General features: G+C 43.9%; 1 protein-coding gene across 2 annotated transcripts; it reads left to right on the top strand.

Moving 5' to 3' along the window:
- The first annotated feature begins 13,176 nt into the window (after window positions 1-13,176).
- LOC148123870 (zinc finger protein 202-like) lies at window positions 13,177-18,275 on the top strand. 2 transcript variants are annotated; one of them, XM_087918595.1, is made up of 5 exons: window positions 13,177-13,316; window positions 13,662-14,276; window positions 14,530-14,629; window positions 14,740-14,807; window positions 16,983-18,275. In XM_087918595.1, the coding sequence occupies exons 2-5, from the start codon at window positions 13,851-13,853 to the stop codon at window positions 17,124-17,126; spliced, it is 738 nt and encodes a 245-aa protein (XP_087774721.1). In that variant the 5' UTR covers window positions 13,177-13,316; window positions 13,662-13,850; the 3' UTR covers window positions 17,127-18,275. The 2 variants fall into 2 exon arrangements, with proteins under 2 accessions (XP_087774721.1, XP_087774722.1); XM_087918596.1 differs by lacking the exon at window positions 13,177-13,316 and having other exon boundaries at window positions 13,333-14,276.
- Window positions 18,276-18,281: the final 6 nt, after the last annotated feature.

The following is an 18,281-nucleotide window of genomic DNA, read 5'->3' as shown; positions in this document are numbered from 1 at the left end:
TTTATAGTCGGCGCTGTCCAATACTTCAGCCACTGACGGATCTCCGATATTCCCGCCAGTTGCTGAAACCAATAAGTGAAATCTGACATCAGACTCCACTTTGTATCTGACGTGGATGACGTGGTGTATGCAGATGTAACATCATGCATATTTAGCACCCCTTCCTTAGTTCAGTCCAACCAATCCCCGCTAACGTAGTCTTTCAGGAAGATGGGGCTTTTGTGGTTGCATCTGGGTCTGCGCTGTTGAGTTGTTTCTGAAGTGGCAGCCTGAAGGTGCTGGTCCGCTGCTGTTCCAGACTCTGCCTTTTGAAATGCCTCGGATGTTTCTGGAGGCATGTCAGTTTCTGTAGAGCTAGAGGCTTCAGACGTACTACACTGGACTCCTCCTAAAGCTAAGTCCTCTATTCCATTTGGGGTTGTTCTTGCTGAACTCCTTGTAGTCGTTGGATGTATGTTTCATTCTTCAGTTTTCTGTGTGTGTGTGTGTGTAACCTTGAGGCCCCGTAGTTGGTCTATGTGCCTATTCCATATTCTTCTCCCTTCTACTTCCAGTCTGTATGATCTTGGTCCAGTAATCTCAACTATTTTTGCCGGGAACCAGGTTTCCCCTCCTGTATAGTTGCTAGTTATGTGCATACACTGTGTTGCCTGGCGTGAATGTTCTGCACTTCCCTGTGGTGTCTAAAGGGGTTTCATTAGTATAATCTGGATGAATCCTGTCTAGGGTGGTTCATAGCTTTCTATTCATGAACATTTCTGCTGGACTCCTGTTTCTTGCTGCACTTGGCATTATGTGTTGGGTTAGTAATAATTTCTCTTATCTTTTCCTATCAAATCGCCGGGGCCTAATTTTGTTAGGAGTTCCTTTGTTGTTCAAACCATTCTCTCCGATTGGCCATTTGCCGCCAGATGAGCAGGCACCGATAGGGCATGTCAGATCCCTAAAGAAGCAAGGAAACTTTTAAATTGTTGTGCTGTGAGTTGCGGGCCATTGTCCGAAACCAGCACATCGGGTAGCCTGTGGATAGCTATTAGGAATGTAAGTCACCTAACAGTTGGGTTGGAAATATATAAACCAGGATAGACATTTTAATACTGTCTCTTTAAGGGAATGCTAAAATTGTAACTGGGTGTGGTTCCTCAAACGGCCATAAGATGGAGCCAGAAACCTGGTTTCCCAGAGTGTTGTTAGTTGCTAGTTAGTCAATGTTCTGATGTTTGCTGTTTCCTGAATATTTCCCTATTGACTGTTGCTGATTGTCGTTATTCTTGGATTGATGTGAGTCTATTACTGAACTGTTTTTGATACTGGACTTTGTTATTGGATTATCCCTGGACTGAAAACTGACTGTTATAACTGTGTATGACTTGGACTGTTTGTTGGACTTTGCTTAACTTAAACCTACATTTTACTATACAGTGTATCTGTGTGCTGGTTGTATGTTATTCCTCACCACTCTCACTACGTCTCCCTGTGTGCACTCATTCTCCTAACAGGGAATTACCTTAACAGTAGCAAATATTTTCCGTAGGGCTTTGATCATTGCCTCTGTTGTCGTGGATTTCATAATGACCACCTCCAACCATTTGGAGTAGGCGTCGACCGCAATTAGGAACATTTGTCCTTGATAGGGTCCAGCAAAATCTATCTTTATGCGCCCCCATGGTATTGTAGGCTTTTCCCGCTTAAGGGGGAGGGGGCGCTGCAGGAGGGGCCAGTTGGGATATCTGACAAGGTGAGCACGTGGCGACCCAGCTTTCAATGTCTTTGTCTATGCCTGGCCACCAGATGTAACTCCTCGCTAGGGCCTTCATTTTCACTATTCCTGGGTGCCCCTCATGTAATAATCCCAGGATTCTTTCTCATAATGGATTTGGCACCACCACTCTTTTTCCCCACAGAAAATATCCCCTTAATGCTGATAGTTCCAATTGTTTGTCTTTGAATAGTTTGAATTGTTCCCTTTACAACTTGTCCCGCCACCCCTGCCATACCCAGTTCAAAACTCGCGCCAAGGTTTTGTCTTTTGCGGTGAGCCTCGTGATGTCCACCGCTGTCACCAAATTTGGCTCAAAACATTCTACAAGGAATATGGTAGGCACGGGGGCAGGGTCCTCCACTAGATCTGGTAGGTGGCATCGGCTGAGTGCATCGGCATGTGGAATGCTCTTTCCAGGTATGTGCAGCAGGCAGTAGTTATACATTGCTAGGAAAATTGTCCATTTAGCATTCTTGGTGATAAAATGTTTGGTGCGGGTTTGACTTCGGCTGAGATTATTACATCGTCAAAATACGGAATTATCCCCGGCAGACCTTGTAGCAGTCTTTCCATTATGCTCTGGAAGAGGCCGAGAGCTTTGCTAACTCCAAATTGTAGCCGTTTGCATCTAAGCACGTCCTTATGTGTTACAATCGTTTGGGCTTCGGCGGTGGTTGCATCTATAGGCAATTGTTGATATGCCTGTGCTAGGTCTAGCTTAGCAAAAATTCTGTCCTGGCCCAACAAATGTGACAGGTGCTGGACTACTGGCACCGGATATGCACTCTGTTGTAGGGCATGGTTGAGGGTACTCTTGTAGTCCCCACAGATTCTGATAGACCTATTGGGTTTCACAGGGGTCACTATAGGTATCTCCCACTTCGCGTGGTCTACCAGTTCAAGAATGCCTTGAGTTTATTTAATTGCTCTTCAACTTTTGGATGGAGAGCAAATGGGACTTTCTGGGATTTGAGATGGATAGGGGCTATGTTGGGATCTAGGCTAAAACTTATTGGGGTCCCCTTATACTTGCCCAATTCGCTGCTAAAAACATCCCGGAATTCTTTTTCTAAAACATCCAAATCTTCTCCGCTGCTTGTTCCAGTTATCGCTGTTGTGTGGATACCAGCGAGGCTGATTTGTAGCAGCACGAACCACTCTCTCCCAAGGAGGCTGGGTGGGCCCCAGTCCATGATAGTCAGCGGTAGGGATCCTTTAAACACCCTGTATTCCACATGACTGGCATTTCATAGCCCTGGTAGTCCTTTAATATTATTTGTTGTGGCTGGAGTTGATTTCGGGCAGATCGCGGGGTTGATTTTCTGGAGTGCTGTCCAGGATATCATTAATATATATGATCCCAGGTCCATTGTCCATTGTGGCCATTGGCCACATCTTTCCATCAATCTTCACTTCCGTGAGGAATTTGTCGCTTTCCATAGTACCTATGTGTGCCACACAAGTGTGATTGTAGCCACCTATTGTGTGGTGTGTTTCTTCTTCCCAGCTGCCATCTTGTCTTTTAAATTTTGCACCAAACTTCTGTCTCTTGTAATGTTTGTTTGGGGATTATGTTCTTCGGCTCAGTGTGTCAGCTGGTTGGCTGGCTCTGCAGGCATCTGCAATGTGGCCTTTTCTCTCGCATTGCCTGTAGATTGCTTCTTTAAAATGGCAGGTGGAGCGAGGGTGGTTTCCCCGGCAGCTTCCACATGGTTTGCTCCCCTTTCCGTTTTCGGATTTACTGGTTTTTTCCTGATGAACCTTCTCCTTTTCACTGTTGTAATTTTTTGACAATTTTCTTAATCCAGCTACAAAGTCACTTATATTTTCCCCTTCTTTTTGGATTCGGGTACAAAAGTCATTTCAGTTTGCCATGTATGATGGGGTAGGGTCAAAATGCCCCTTCAATGCCTGTTGCAGTTCATTCCAGGAGACATTTTCCAAATCTTCTGCAATGAGGGCTTCTGCTAGTTCTGAATCACAATAGGTCAAGAAGTATGCCTTCTTCCTTTTGTCAGATTCTGTTTTCATCCCATTCATCACCAAACTCTGGTTGAATCTTCCCACATACAAAGACCACTTCTCTTTGTCTGGGTTGAATGGAATGGATAGGGGTCGATGGGCCATGTTGGTTCGCTGTCGGTCTGAACAGTCAGCTGGAAAATGGCCGCAGTGCCCCATGAGGTCCTTTGTCTTCCTTAGTATCCCACCTTCGTCGCCAGTGTTAGATACGCAAGGAAGGAACGAACCCAGCAGTGAAGAGAACTCTTTATTTACAAATGGGTTCAAAAAGGAACAATTGTGGCCAGCGCCGGCTTTGTTTTTTTTGAAAACAGTTTTATTAATTTTGACAACAAACAAAAACACATAAAACATAAAAACATCATCCTTTCCTTCATGAGTTTACAGACAGTGTATCGGTTGGTTTATCACTTTTTTTGTGCATCCATTTCATAGTCTCCATTGTAGTTATATTGCATAATAGCTCATATTACCAATCAACAATTATATAGCCTGATATCATTATTAAACAATCATTTGACTATAATTTTATTAATTCATACTTTAGCGAGATAACTATAGTTTACTTAATTTATTTTATAGCAAATCATAAAGTTATAGCAAGTCTATCTTAATAAAATTTTATAAAGATAATATCATAGAAAAAAGGGAAATATGTATTCATTGTTTCCTATGGTTCTAAATATTCTATTATTATATTTTATTATCTAACCATTGATAGAAAAGGTCCCAAATTTCATAAAATTGTTTATCTTCTTGTTCTCTAATTTCAAATGTCAATCTACTCATTTCAGCACATTCCAATATTTTCTTAATAATTTCTTCCTGTGATGGTAATTTCTTACTCTTCCAATTTTTACAAATACAATCCTAGCCGCTGTTAATACATTTACAATCAAATATTTCAAATTTTTATTGTATGTATCAGGTAAAATTCCCAATAAAAAAATCTCTGGTTTTAAATCTATATGTTTCTTTGTCATTTTTTCCAACCATATGCGAATTTTAGTCCAATATTTTCTAGCGTCCTCACAAGTCCACCACATATGGTAATATGAGCCAGGTATCTGATGACATTTCCAACACTTTTCAGATTTATTCTTGAACATTCTTGCTATTCTTGTTGGGGGAAAATGCCACCTGTAAAACATCTTATACAAATTTTCTTTATATGCTGTTGACATTGTCATTTTATAATTTTGAGACCACAATTTTTGCCATTTCTCTAAATCAATCCCATATGCAAAATTCTTCCCCCAAGCAATCATTGTTTCTTTAACTTGTTCTTCCTCTAGTTTAATTTCCAGCAAATAACCATATCGTTTTTTAATCACTTTTTCATCAGTACCTGTCAAAATCTTATCTAAGTCAGTCAATTTATCATAAAATCCCTCTGTTTTAGAATCTTCAACATACCTTGAGTGTATTTGCGCATATGAAGACCAATTCATCTTTATACCTTGTTCTTCTAAGTTTTGCATCGTTTTAAGTTCACCCTTTTCATCCAATATTTCCCCATATCTAACTGTTTGTTCCTTCTTGTATATTATAGGATAAGAAAAAGCTTCAATAGTTGATAACCAAACTGGGATTTTCAAATAACATTGTCTCTTAATTTTCTCCCAGTTTAACCATAAAGACTCCCGTATATAATGCCTTCTAAAATAGCCCTGCGATTTAGTTCCCTTGTACCACAGAAAAGCCCAGTAATAGATCATGTCCTTCTAGTGTCATTTAATCTCCAGTTCACATTATCAAATGCCTTTTGGGCATCTAGGAATATCAAAGCCATTTGTTTTTCAGGGTGCGCCTCATAATATTCCAAAGTGTCCAGAATTACCCTCATATTGTCTTTAATTTGTCTCTTTGGCAGGAACCCATTCTGATTGGGATGAATAAAATTATTTAAGTATCTTTTAAGCCTTTCTGCCAAAATTGAAGCAAAAATTTTATAATCTGCATTCAATAAAGAAATAGGTCTATAGTTCTTGATTTGTAATGGATCAGCCCCTTCTTTTGGAATAAGTGTAATGTAAGCTTCTGACCATGTTTTAGGTATCTTCTTATTTGACATAACTTCATTCATGACTTCTAGCAATGGAATGTTCAACGATTCTTGTAATGTTTTATAAAATTCTGCCAGTAGCCCATCTGGACCTGGTGCTTTTCCAATATTCTGTCTGTTAAGTGTTTCGGTTAGTTCCATCATTGTTATAGTACTTTCTAGCATTTTTTCAGTCTCATCAGGTATCTTAGGTAGGTTAGCATTTTGTAAATACTGTTTAACTTTTTCCTCATCAATATCCTCTTGTTTATATAGTTGTCCATAGAAGTCTCGGATAATTGCCTTTTTCTCCTTATTACCATAGCACATTTGGCCTTGATCGTCTATTAACTGTAATATTTTCCTTGATTCTTTCTCCTTTCTCAGTTTGTATGCTAACCATCTACCTGGCCTATTTGCATCTTCAAAATAGTTCTGTTTAGCACTTCTAATTTTTTGCGCCAGTTCTTCTTTCTCTATCTGACCCATTTTATCTTTAATTATGTCCATTTTAAGTTTAATCTCTTTTTTCTGTGGCATTTTCTGTAATTCTTTTTCCAGTTTTTTATAATCATCTTCTAAGGCTTTGATAGTTTGCCTCTTCCTAATGTTCTTTTTCTTTGTATAGTCTATTATTAAACCTCTCGCATATGCCTTCATTGTATCCCAAACATTCTGTATTGAAGTATCTTCTTTTTTATTTTCACTAAAGAAGGCCAATTCTTTGTCCATCCATTGTGTAAAGTCTTTTTCCTTTAAAATAGTATTATTTAATGTCCATCTAGATCTTCTTTTTTGTCCTTTCCATTTAATTGTCATTGGATTATGATCTGCCCATGAATTTGTTTCAATATTTATTTCTTGAATATTAGATATTAATTCTGATGAGGTCCAAATAATATCTATTCTGGACCATGATAAATGTCTATTTGAGTAAAAAATATATTGTTGAGTTTTAGCATTTCTTTCTCTCCATATATCTTTTAGGTTTAATTCATCTATCATTTTGAAAAAGGATTTAGGGAGAGTCTTTCTATTTTGTCTTGTTGCTGTTGCTGTATAGTCCAGTTTATTGTCTACAATCCCATTGAAATCTCCCATCATAACTATATTAATATAGTCCAGTCCCAATATTTTCATATGTAATTTTTTGTAAAAATCTTTTTGTTTATCATTCGGGGCATAAATTGCAACCAGGAGTGTTTTTGTATTATTATCCACTATTTCAACCATTAATACTCTTCCCTCTTCGTCAGTATATATCAATTTTGCTGGAATAATTTCTTTAATATATAAAACCACTCCTCTTTTCTTACAATGGGTCAGAGAAGTGAATATTTTCCCTAATTTTGGTCGTGCCAGTAATTGTTCATGTTGTTTTTTAATGTGTACTTCTTGTAAGCAAATTATATCAAATTTTAACTTCTCTAATTTATGAAAGGTTTTTCTTCTTTTGATAGCTGAGTTCAGTCCATTTATATTCATAGAAATCATTTTTTTTCCCTCCATAATTATGTTTTGTATTTAGGTCTAACAGCTCTCGTAGATCTTATTTCACGTTCTTTGGTCTCCACTTGTCCACCTACTTCTTTTCCCATCTCCATTTGGTCCTCTTGAGATTCAGTTGAGATGATCTCTTTTTCTGTTTCTATTTCTCTTTTTTCAAAAAATCGATTGTAAAATATTTCTGCTTTCTCAATTGAGTCAATTCTGTGTCTCTGTTCTTGCCATGTAAACATTAATCCTTCTGGAATCAACCATCTATAATTCACCTCCTTTTTCAATAACATTTTAGTCAGGAATCGATATTCTCTTCTCATCTCTCTCACTTTTCTGGGTACTTGTTTTAAAACCACAATCTCATTGTCTTTATATTTCAACGTCTTCTCTCTTGCCACTTGTAGTATTTGTGTATTGATAGTTTTCTTTGTAAATCTGACATGAACCTCTCTTGGTAGATTGTTCCTCATCACATATCTTGTGAAGACTCGATATATCTCATCTACTCCATCCATCATCTTTTCCTCTGATATTCCCAGGACTCCAGCCAAGATTTCTATCATTATTGCAGCCAAGTTTTGTCCTTTTTCTTCCTCTATATTTTGAAATCTGAGATAGAATTCTGACCTGTCCAACTCCCACTTCAACATCCCACTTTTGTCTTGTTCAACCATTGTTAATCTGCTGTCAATATTTCCAATTGTCACGTCTCTTTGCTTATCTTTCTCTTCCATTTTTTGGAGTCTCTCATCATATTTCACCATCATTTGTTGAATATTTTCAATTTTTTCGTCGGTCTTCCCAATTCTTTGTTCGATACTCTCCGTCCTTTGTTCAATATTCTCAGCTCTTTGTTCAATGCTTTCTATTTTCTTTTCAATAATATCCGATTTCGTTTTAAATTCTTGAATTCCTTGCATAATCATCTTTAAATCCACTTGTCCTTTATCTTGCTTCGACATTATCTGGGTTAAACATTGTCCTCCAGCTGTTGGTGAAGCAGGAGCAGAGATTGAAATGCCAGAAGGTATGGATTTCTTACTCATTTAGGTAACTCAGGGTCTTCAAGCTCTTTTAATCCAATTAGTAGTGTGGTCAATTATGATCCACTTAGGAAAAAAGAAAAATAAGAAAAATAAGAAAAAGACAATAAAAAAAGCCCAGAATTAAAAAGAAAAAGTTCTTCAGGTTCTTCTAGACCTTAATCCTATTGTGAGATAGTCAATATAATTCAAAATAAAAATAAAAAATGAAGAAAAAAAATAAAAAAATAAAACCCAATAATATTAAAAAAAATAAGAAGAGAGAAAAAAGAAAAAATTCTTCAGGTTCTTCACACCTTAATCCAATTGGAAGATCTCAAAAGTAAAAAATAGCCATCAAAAATGGATCAAAAATGGAGATAGAAAAGGCAAAAATCCCAATAGGAAAAGAAAAAAAAAATATTCTAAGGCTTTCTCTTTACAAAGAAAAAGAAATAAATAGATAAAAAATAAATATACAATTATTACCAAATACTATGGGATTGAAGAGGAGGGATAAGACAGCTAGGAAAAAATAAAAAAGAGCACACTGCGTTTTATTTAATTGTCCAAGGCTCTTATTATGGCTTCTCCACAAGTTTCAAAGCCAAGCTTCAAATATTCAATTGTTGATAGAAGTTCCGAAGAGCACCCGTAAAAACATTCTCCAGTGTTCTTCCCTCTATCTTATCAAATTCCAGTGTCCTTGAGAGAGAGTTTTTCACAGTTCTCTCAGCTTCAAATAAAGTATTTTTCAAGCCTCTAGTTGGCAGTGTTACAACGTTTCTTTGATCTACTCCCCCTTCTTTCCCAGAAAAAGCATAATAGAAAAAAAAGATATATATATTTTAAAAAAACAATTACTAAAGGGACCCTCTATTCTAAAAAATATGAACTGCCAAAAAGGAGAGAAAGAATAGGTAGATATAAGAGAAAAAAACAGTCCAGTCAATAATTGCTAAGTCGCAATAGAAGTTCAGTAAAAAAAAAAAGTAAAAGTAAAAAGCCGTCTCACTTTGACATTTCTCTTTAAAAAATCGCCGCTAAGTCAATTTTGTCAAAAATCTTACAGATTTCTTCTCCTTCTTAGGGTGTCCTTAAGTCCCAAATATTAATAAAAAAAAAAGTCCTCACCAACCGATACACTTTCTCTTTCAGTCTCTTCCTTCCGGAGCTGTCCCAGCTTCAGCAGCTTAATGGCTGCCTCTCCGCCGATGGTAAAAGGGCTTCTCCTGGATCAACCAGGGACTTTCCGATGTCCCTGGGATCAACAGAATGTGCCCCGTTGGGACCAACGAGGGGCGAAGATATCAGCTGCAATCTCAGAGCCCCAAGATTGCAGCTGTATCGCAGCGACGTGGCTCCGCTTTCTCCCGCCAGCGCCGGCTTTTTGGCGCTGTCCAATACTTCAGCCACTGATGGATCTCTGATATTCCCACCAGTGGCTGAAACCAATAAGTGGAGTCTGAGATCAGACTTCACTTTGCATCTGACTTGGATGGCGTGGTATATGTAGATGTAACATCATGCATATTTAACACAGATAAACTTAATAAAAAATAAAAATAAAAAGCCTATTGTTTTAGGGGCATTACCTGTTCCATAGCCAAAATAGGCCAATTTCTGGAGAAACACTCTGCTCTGTATCTGCACTTTTATACTGATAAAATTTCTTCCAAAATGTTACTTGGCATATTTTTCTGCTGAAAGAACCTTTGAAATTATGGTAAATATATATAGATGTAACAGAAGTAAGAAAGGAGCTGAAAGCGGAGGAGAATCTAGGAAAAGGCCACAAAAAGAAAGAGGGTGATCCCTTCCCATTTGAGGCCGAGGGGCAGCGAATCGAAAGGAGCCGCTTCGTCCTGACGTTCCGAGCAAGAGACGCGGGTTTGAAGGAGGGAATCTCGCCTGAAGGTAAGCGGCGCCGAGCGGAGGATTCTCCCGGAAAGGTGGGAGATCCGGCTCCCTCCTCGTCCAGTGCAGAAACTTCCCACGGCAGAAATCTTCCTCTGTGAACTGAAGGGGGATAAGGAAGGGGGTGTCCCGGTCAGATGCTTCCAGCCCCAGAGGGTCTGAAATGGAGGGGGGAGCCTTTTTCTCGGACTTTTGAGTTGGGAGGGGCCAGAACCAATGGGAATTCTCCCTGCATGAGCGTCATCGGTCTCCGGGCAGAGTCCTTTGTGACTTCTGAAGGAGGAGGGAGAGTTCAGCGCAGAGAGTGAAAGTGAAAGTGAGAGGGAAAGTCTTTGTGGGGCTGCAGCTCAAGGGGGGAGATCATGGTAGCCCCAGAAAGGACCCTCCACTTTCTTTGCTCCCTTCCCGATTCTCTGCCAGGGATTCCCTCCCCCCCCCTTATTTCCCTCCCACATTGAGATTAAGAACCGCCCTTCTTGAACCAAAAACCGACCTTCCATTTGCAGTGGGTCAGGAAACCCCACAGCGCTGGGGCTGAAACCGGCCCTCGGGCAGCCGCTTTGCCAGGAAGGGAGCCAAAGGCAGAAGATTCCGAGGGGCCTGCGAGGGCAGTGACCCCAATCCCAAAACACCCGAAGCAGCCCTTGAACATCCTGGGCATTGACAAAATCCCCTCGGTCAATTGCGGAAGGCAGCTCTGCTTGGAGCGGCTTCAATCCCGCGAGGAGAGCTTTCAGCCATCCGACACGCGCATACAGCCCTTTGCCAGGAAGGGAGCCAAAGGCAGAAGATTTGGGGGGGGGGGAGGAGGGCAAAGACCCCACGTGATTGGGGGAGGGGCACTCCCGCCGTGTTTGTGGGGGCCTGTGGGGCTGCGTTTCCCCTTCTCATCCACTGCAGCCTCCACCACGTCGGATTGGGTGGGGGAGGGGAAAAGGAAGCTCACACTCCCCTCCAGGGCTTGCATGGGAAATATCCCCCTCCCCCTTTCTCTGCTTCTCTCTCTGTGCTCGGAACGATCTCCTCCATCGGGTGGAGACTCTGCCCGGAGACTGATGACGCTGCAAAAGGAAGGATTCTCATTGGTCCGCCTGGTCTTTCTGGACACTCCCAATTCCGAAGTTAGAGGAAAACATCTTCCCCCTCCCAAAATCCAGATCCCTGGTAAGGAGAGGGCTGGGCGGGGAGGAGAAGGGCTGGGAGTGGCCGTCAAGGCTCCTGGGGGAAAGGGGGGGCTGAGAGACCCCCGTAATGGGAAAAGGGGTCGCAGGCAAGAGAGGCGGGAGCCTGAGAAGCTTCAATCTCCGCGTGGTGTCCGCTCCCTCCCTTTCCCCACTTCACCCAGGGGGACCAAGAGTGGTCGCTGTCCCTTCCTTATGACCGTGGAGGGGAGGGAGGGTCGAGGGAAGGCAGCTGAACTGAGATGAGATGCAGACGGACCCCCATTGCCCCCCCACCGGTGACTGGGTGGGAGTGGGACCTTTCGGGCCCCAGTTTAGACCCGGAGCCCCCCAAAGCCGGTTGCCTGGAAAGAGGAAGGAGGCGGAAAGTGAAAGAGGGAAACTGAGGCATGTTCAGACCTGAATCCACAAACGCCATCAAAAGTAAAAGAAAAATAGAATTTTTACAACTTTGGAAACTTCCGTTCCCTCCCCCCCGCCAGGCTATGAAGGTCAGGCAGGAGTCAAGCCGCGGTCCCTTCTAGAGGGAGCTGAATTTGGGGAGAAGACCAGGACTGCCCCTCCCCATAATTCCCCACCACCCGATCAGCACCTGGGGGGGAGCCGGAGGGGGGGGGAACTGATGAATGGGGGGAAGTTCTGAATTGTTCCCCTCAATTGCCCCGCCAGATCTAATATTGTAAAGGGGCTGGAGACCCTCCCTTTGAGGTGGCTTTGGGGGGCGAAGAGGGAGCCCCAAATACTAGAAGGGCTGGACATTAGGCGGAGGGGAAAAGTTGGGGGTAACTAGAGGAGGTGGGGGTTGAGGGGCGGGAGGGTCTGGGAGACCCCAGAAGGATCCGTTTTGATGTCCCCATTGTTCCCCCTCCCCATATCGCTCCCCCCAAAGGAAGAGAAAGAGACGGAAGCATAAGATGTATGTTACATTTTTAATGGTGTCCATCTTATCTGAAGGTCTGAAGGGATTCCTGCCTGAGGATATATATAGTCGTTCCTCCCTCCCTCCCTCCGTCCTGCCTGCCGGTTTCGGAGAAGGAGGCCCGGTTGGTCCCCCTGGGAGGGAAAAGGGACCAAGGCGGCGAAACCTCCAGGGGATCCGGCCTGGAAGGGCTTCCAGGGAGGCGGTCGGAGTCCCCGTTTCTCCAGGGCTGCCCAAGGGCTCCTCCTGCCTCGGGTGGTGGGCACAGAGAAGCGCCGGCTCCGTCCTGGGAGTTGCAGCCCTGCGAGGCTCCCTGAGGCGAAAGGGCCAGAATCTCCCACTCCTCCCTCAGCTTCCTCGCCCACTTCCCCTCCTCCACCCTGGAGCCTCCTGGCCTCCCTCCCTCCTTCCCCCGCGGAGCCTTTCCAGGGGCTCCTCCGATCTCTGCGCAGCCCTCAGGGCGGCGGTTCCTGAGGGAGGCGAGTCCAGATTCCCATGAGAGGCTTTTTCCCTCCGTCTCCACCAACGGTTCCTGGACAGGAAGGAGAGGAAGGCGGAGAAAGAGCTGCCTCCCAAATCCTTGACAGGGAGCCACGGAGAGGAGCCTTTCCTGCTACTCCCAAGCCCATCCATCCCCGCCCCCTCCCATGCACTCCTCTTTCCCGCCCTTTCTACCCTCCTGGCCCTTGGCCCCAAATCCACCAGGGGGTGCCTTCTGCCAAAGGGAAAGGAATTCCAGGCGCTTCCCCGTTGGGCCATTAGAGGGCGAACCTCACGGCTGCCTTCCCAGAGGAGGAGGAGGAGGAGGAGGAGGAGAAGGAAGTGACATCACTGAGCCTTGCCTCTTTAAGAGGCTGCACTCGCTCTCCTCAAACTGTGGGGTGCCGTAGGAGACAGAGGCTGCAGGAGAGTCTGGCGGAGGGGCGGGAGACATCCAGATGTGCTCCAAGTGAGGGGGTCTTTTCCCAGGTCCCATTCTGCCCAGCAGCCCTCTCCATACGAAGGGGGGGAGGGGAGGGTGGGCCTTGCGGAGGTCCAGCAGGGGAGGAGAGAAGCTGGGCAAGGAGGAGACAGGATTCGCACCGGGCTCCCTGAGGGTCCAATCCCGTCTCCGGAGGGGGCTGAGTAGATGAAGGGGGCAGCCTCCCCAGCTGCCTCCTTCCTGGCCCTGTTTGGGGGGCCTTAGGCCCGGCGCTGGGAGGAGCATCTTGGGGTTCCCGGCAGGTTGGGGGAAGGGGGTCCAGGGCCTCAATCCCTTTCTGATCCTGGGCATTGGTTTTTCTCTCCCTCCCAGATCTGGAACCTCAGAGACCTCGGCAGCCTTTGCAAGCCAGGATTTCCTTGGGGGTGGGGGAGGAAGGAAGAAAGAAAGAGAGCAGAAGGACCTGCAGCAATCCGTCCTGCAGACCAGAAACGGTCCTGTGAAGGAAGAAGCCCCTGGAGACCCTCAAAGTCCCTGGAACCCTTTGGAGCTGCTCTGCTGATGAGAGGAAGGATGGAGATACCCCCTTTGACCAAGGAGGGGACTGGAAAAGGCCCTGCGGCTCTTCAGCCTGGGAGCTGTGGGGAGAGCTGGACCAGAACCAGGCAGAAGGTCCTGCAGGAGGGAACCATCCTCCCCTCAGAAGTTCCACCCTGGACCTCCATCCAATACCGGGAGGCTGAAGGTCCCCGAGAACTTTGCAGCCAACTCCATAACTTGTGCAGGCAATGGCTGAAACCAGGAAAGCACAGCAAAGCCCAGATGCTGGACCTGGTGGTTCTGGAGCGGCTCCTGGCTCTCCTGCCCCCAGAGATGGAGGGCTGGGTGCGGGAATGTGGAGCAGAGACCAGCTCCCAGGCGGTGGCCCTGGCAGAAGGCTTCCTCCTAAGCCAGGCGGAGGAACAGAAGGAGCAGCTCCAGTGGCAGGTGGGAGACTTTAGGGAGTTCGGAAGGGAATAAAGAGAGAGTGCTTGAATGCTTCACCCTCCTTCCCAAACTTCTCCCATGTTCATAATATGTGGCAATTCTCCAATTCTGGTAGGACATTGTTCCATTGTTTTCTCACTCAGACACGAATGGATATTGTGGGCTTTGAAGTTGTGCTCCAAATATGAGAATCCACTTTCAGTCATGTGATGTACATTAATTCTGCTTTTTCTTTCCTTCCTCTTATCTGAAGTGCTGCACTGTGGAGGGAAAGAAGAACCCATCAAATCCCCCTCAGGAGCTATTTTCCAGGAGGATCTCTTGGGAAGATCCAAGTCAGGACACCTCAGGAGGTAATGGAAGATCCTCCAATTCCCCATCTGTCTTGCTTTCCCTCCTTTCCTATAGAATACCTCCTCCTATTTTGTTAATTATGCATTTTGAAATTATTTATTTCTTACAGAGAAACAAAGAATGAAACTTTCTGTTTTTTATGAGGGAGATCAAACAGCGGTTGAACCTCCAAATCAAGTAAGAAAGGGAAAAAATACTAGATTTCTGTTCTCCCTTTAGGAAGTGAAGTGGGTGTGCAGAGCGCTCTCTCCTTCTGTTTCCCCACCTTGTTTGGCCTGGATTATTTTTGTGTTCTTCCACAACATGGACAGCAGAATAGCAGGTTCCAGTTACTGTCAGCCAGCATAGTTTCCTCTGGTTGTCTTGTTCTGCTAGGTTCTCCTCCATGTTGTAGTTTACAAGAAGCAGTTTTCAAAAACTCCTTGAAGAAATAGAAATAAACAGTGGTAGGAACTGCTAGAGACCCAAAAAATGTTTTGTAATTCTTTGACTCGCACTTGTGCAATGCTAATGAAAAATAAATAAATACATTACCATTTTTAAAAACCCTTAAAAACCAGGGTCTGCACAAAACCAGGGTTGCCACATTTTGCACCAACTGGAGCCTCCAGATGTTCTTCAAGGGCAGCCCCATGTGGAGAGCATTGCAATAGCCAAGACAGGAAGTGACTAGGACGTCAGTGACTTTGAGTAAGGACTGTTGGTCCAGGAAAGGGCATAACTGGCGCACAACCTGAAGTTGCGCAAAGGCCCTCCTGGCCACGACCGTCACCTTTTCTTCGAGCAGGAGTTGTGAGTCCAAGAAAACCCCTAGATTACACACAGGGTCTCTTTAGGGTACTGCCACCCCATCCAAGACTAAAGGTGATAATTCTACATGAGCCAACGAACCCCAAACCCATAGCCACTCAGTCTTGCAAGGGTTTAGTTTCAACCCATTGCTCCCCATCCAGCCCTTAACAGCCTCCAGGCACTGCGAAAGGGAGGACACAGCATTACTTAACTCACCATTGGCTGAGACATACCGCTGAGTATCATCAGCATATTGGTGATACCTCAGTCCATGGTGAGGGATGATCTCATCCAGCGGCTTCATATAAATGTTGAACAGGAGCGGAGAGAGTACCGAGCCCTGCAGTACCCCATAAAGCAGTGGGCAAGGGCTGGATGTCTCCCTTCCTATCAACACTGATTGAGAGCAGCCACAGAGGAAGGAAGTGAACCAGGAGAGCACAAAGCCTCCTAATCCCATCCCCTGAAGCCGCCACAGGAGAATCCCATGGTTGGTGGTATTGAAATTACTTTACTGAAAGACACTGAAGGTTTTGCAGAATCAATCAATTTGATAAAACTTTCCGAAATATTTCTTCAGTGAAAGCAATTTTCAGATTTCCTCATTTTCTCACCTAAAATTAGGACTTGTGTGACCCACAGCCATTTAACTTAATGCATATCTCTGCTTTGGGAATTTGGGAACAATGGAACGGAATAACAGAGTTGGTAGGGATCTTGGAGGTCTTCTAGTCCAACCCCCTGCTGAGACAGGAAGCCCTATAAGATTTTGCATAAATGGCTGTCCAGTTTCTTCATAAAAACATCCAGTGTTGGAGCACCCACAATTTCTGCAGGGAAGTCATTCCACTGATGGTTCTCACTGTCAGGAATTTCTCTTGACTTGTAGGTTGGTTCTCGCCTTGGATAGTTTCCATCCATTGCTTCTTGGAACTCTGCTATCATGTCTCCCCTAGTCCTTCTTTTCATGAAACATACCCAATTCCAGGCACCGTTCTTTATATCTTTTAGCCTCTGGTCCAACTAATAATTTTTCTTGCCCTTGTCTGCACTCTTTCTAGAGTCTCAAGATCTTTTTCACATCTGGCAACTGAAACTGGATGTAATGTTCCAAGTGTGATCTTATCAAGGCATTATCAATTCATGTCATGTTGATTCTATCCCTCTTAATGCAGCCTATAATTCTGTTGGGGTTTTTTGGGGCAACTGAAGCATAGTGCTGACTCAGGTTTAAGTGGTTGTCCACTAGGACTCCAAGATCCCTGTTGCACTTGCTACTCTTGAGCCAGATATCACTTATTCTATGCCAGTGCGTTTGTTTTTTTCTTTCCTAAATATAGAACCTTACATTTCTCAGTTTTGTTTTTGTTTTGTTAGATGGGGCCCAATCTGTCGATCCTTCTGTATCTCAAGGTTATCTTCTAGAGTGTTGGTATTCTTGTCAACTTGGTCTTGTCTGCAAATTTGATTAGTTCCCCTTCTTTCCTCTTGTCTAAATCAATGATGAAGATGAACAGATCTTGCGAATCCTCCTGTTCTGTTCTTTTTTTCTATGTCCAGGAGGGTCTTGTGTCCTTTGAGGAGGTGGCTGTGTATTTCTCTGAGGAGGAATGGTCTCAGCTGGATCCTGACCAGAAAGCGCTGCATTCGGAAGTCATGCTTGAAAACCATAGGAACGTAGTCTCTCTGGGTAAGAGTTTTTAGTCCCCAATCAGAGAGTTCAAGAAGAGAGTTTATAGTTAGTTTTTTTATTTAAAAAAACAGTCAGAGATTGTCTCCTGAATGGGAGAAGGAAAGGATCTGACCTTCTCGTGATCCAAAGAAGGAAAGAGTCAATGTCTCTTTGCTTAGATGCTTTCTGTGCCAATTCTTATCTGTATTTTTCCATTTCTATTTGAACTTCTCTGTGGAGGCTGAAAAGAACAAGGTATGCTTTTATGTGTCCTCTGGAGGTCGTGTGAGAGGAGTATGTTGTCATTTGTCCTCTGGAACCTCTCCAAATTGTGTGAGAACAGAACTTTCATGTTCAGCCCATGAAACAGTATTTTCCCAATCCAATTCAAGAACAAAGGCTTCATGCAGTGTGACTCAGAGCATCCTAGGGTACAAGTAATCCCCAAGTTATGACAGTTCACTTAGTGACTGTTCCAAGTTATGATCAGCCCTCCTCCAGTACTTGAGACCCAGTCCCCTCTTTGTTTTCAAAGACTTGTTACCTGGATCTCGTGAAGTCCTCAGTTCTTAAAAGAACACAAGTCTAAAGTACTGCAGTGCGAGATCACAGAAGATTAGTAGCCTGAGATCTTGCACTATTGGGCTTGTGTGATCTCATACTAAAGTACTTTAGGCCGCCGTTCTCTGAGAACTGACACCTGTACCAGATATGACCAAAGAGCCCTTGCAAGCCGATGAGACTTTGGGGCAGTGAAATAGCCATTCTTGAAGCATCCCAACCTTTCCAGTCTCAGCACAAAGAGCAAGGGATTTATCTCCAAAGTTTCATTGCTGGGATTGAAGAACAGGCCAAGCGGGGGTCCTGCCCACCAGACTGATGCCATGGAGCAGCTGCTGCAAGGTACACCGGGGAAGAAGGAGCTTGTTTCAAAATTGTTTCATTTCTCACAGGTCTCTGCTTAAATTAAGCCACCCCAATAAAACTTAAGTTTTCTCCTAATTCCTACTTGGATGTTTCCCCTGATTGTTCCTTAACTCAAAACTGACTCTGAGTGAGATTTGCATATATAGAGATAAATGTAAGAAAAGAGATTTTTTTCTATATATTTTCAAAGTTTTCATGACTCATGAATATAGAAATCATCATGTCTATATCACACCACTGCAGGCATGCAAGCATACAAC

The sequence above is a fragment of the Pseudonaja textilis genome, unplaced genomic scaffold (assembly GCF_049901715.1).
Source record: "Pseudonaja textilis isolate UNSWEBS1 unplaced genomic scaffold, rPseTex1.2 PTEXCTG119, whole genome shotgun sequence".
Lineage (NCBI taxonomy): Eukaryota > Metazoa > Chordata > Lepidosauria > Squamata > Elapidae > Pseudonaja > Pseudonaja textilis.
Note: the sequence above shows the minus strand (reverse complement) of the source record. Positions and strands in the feature narration are given on the sequence as shown.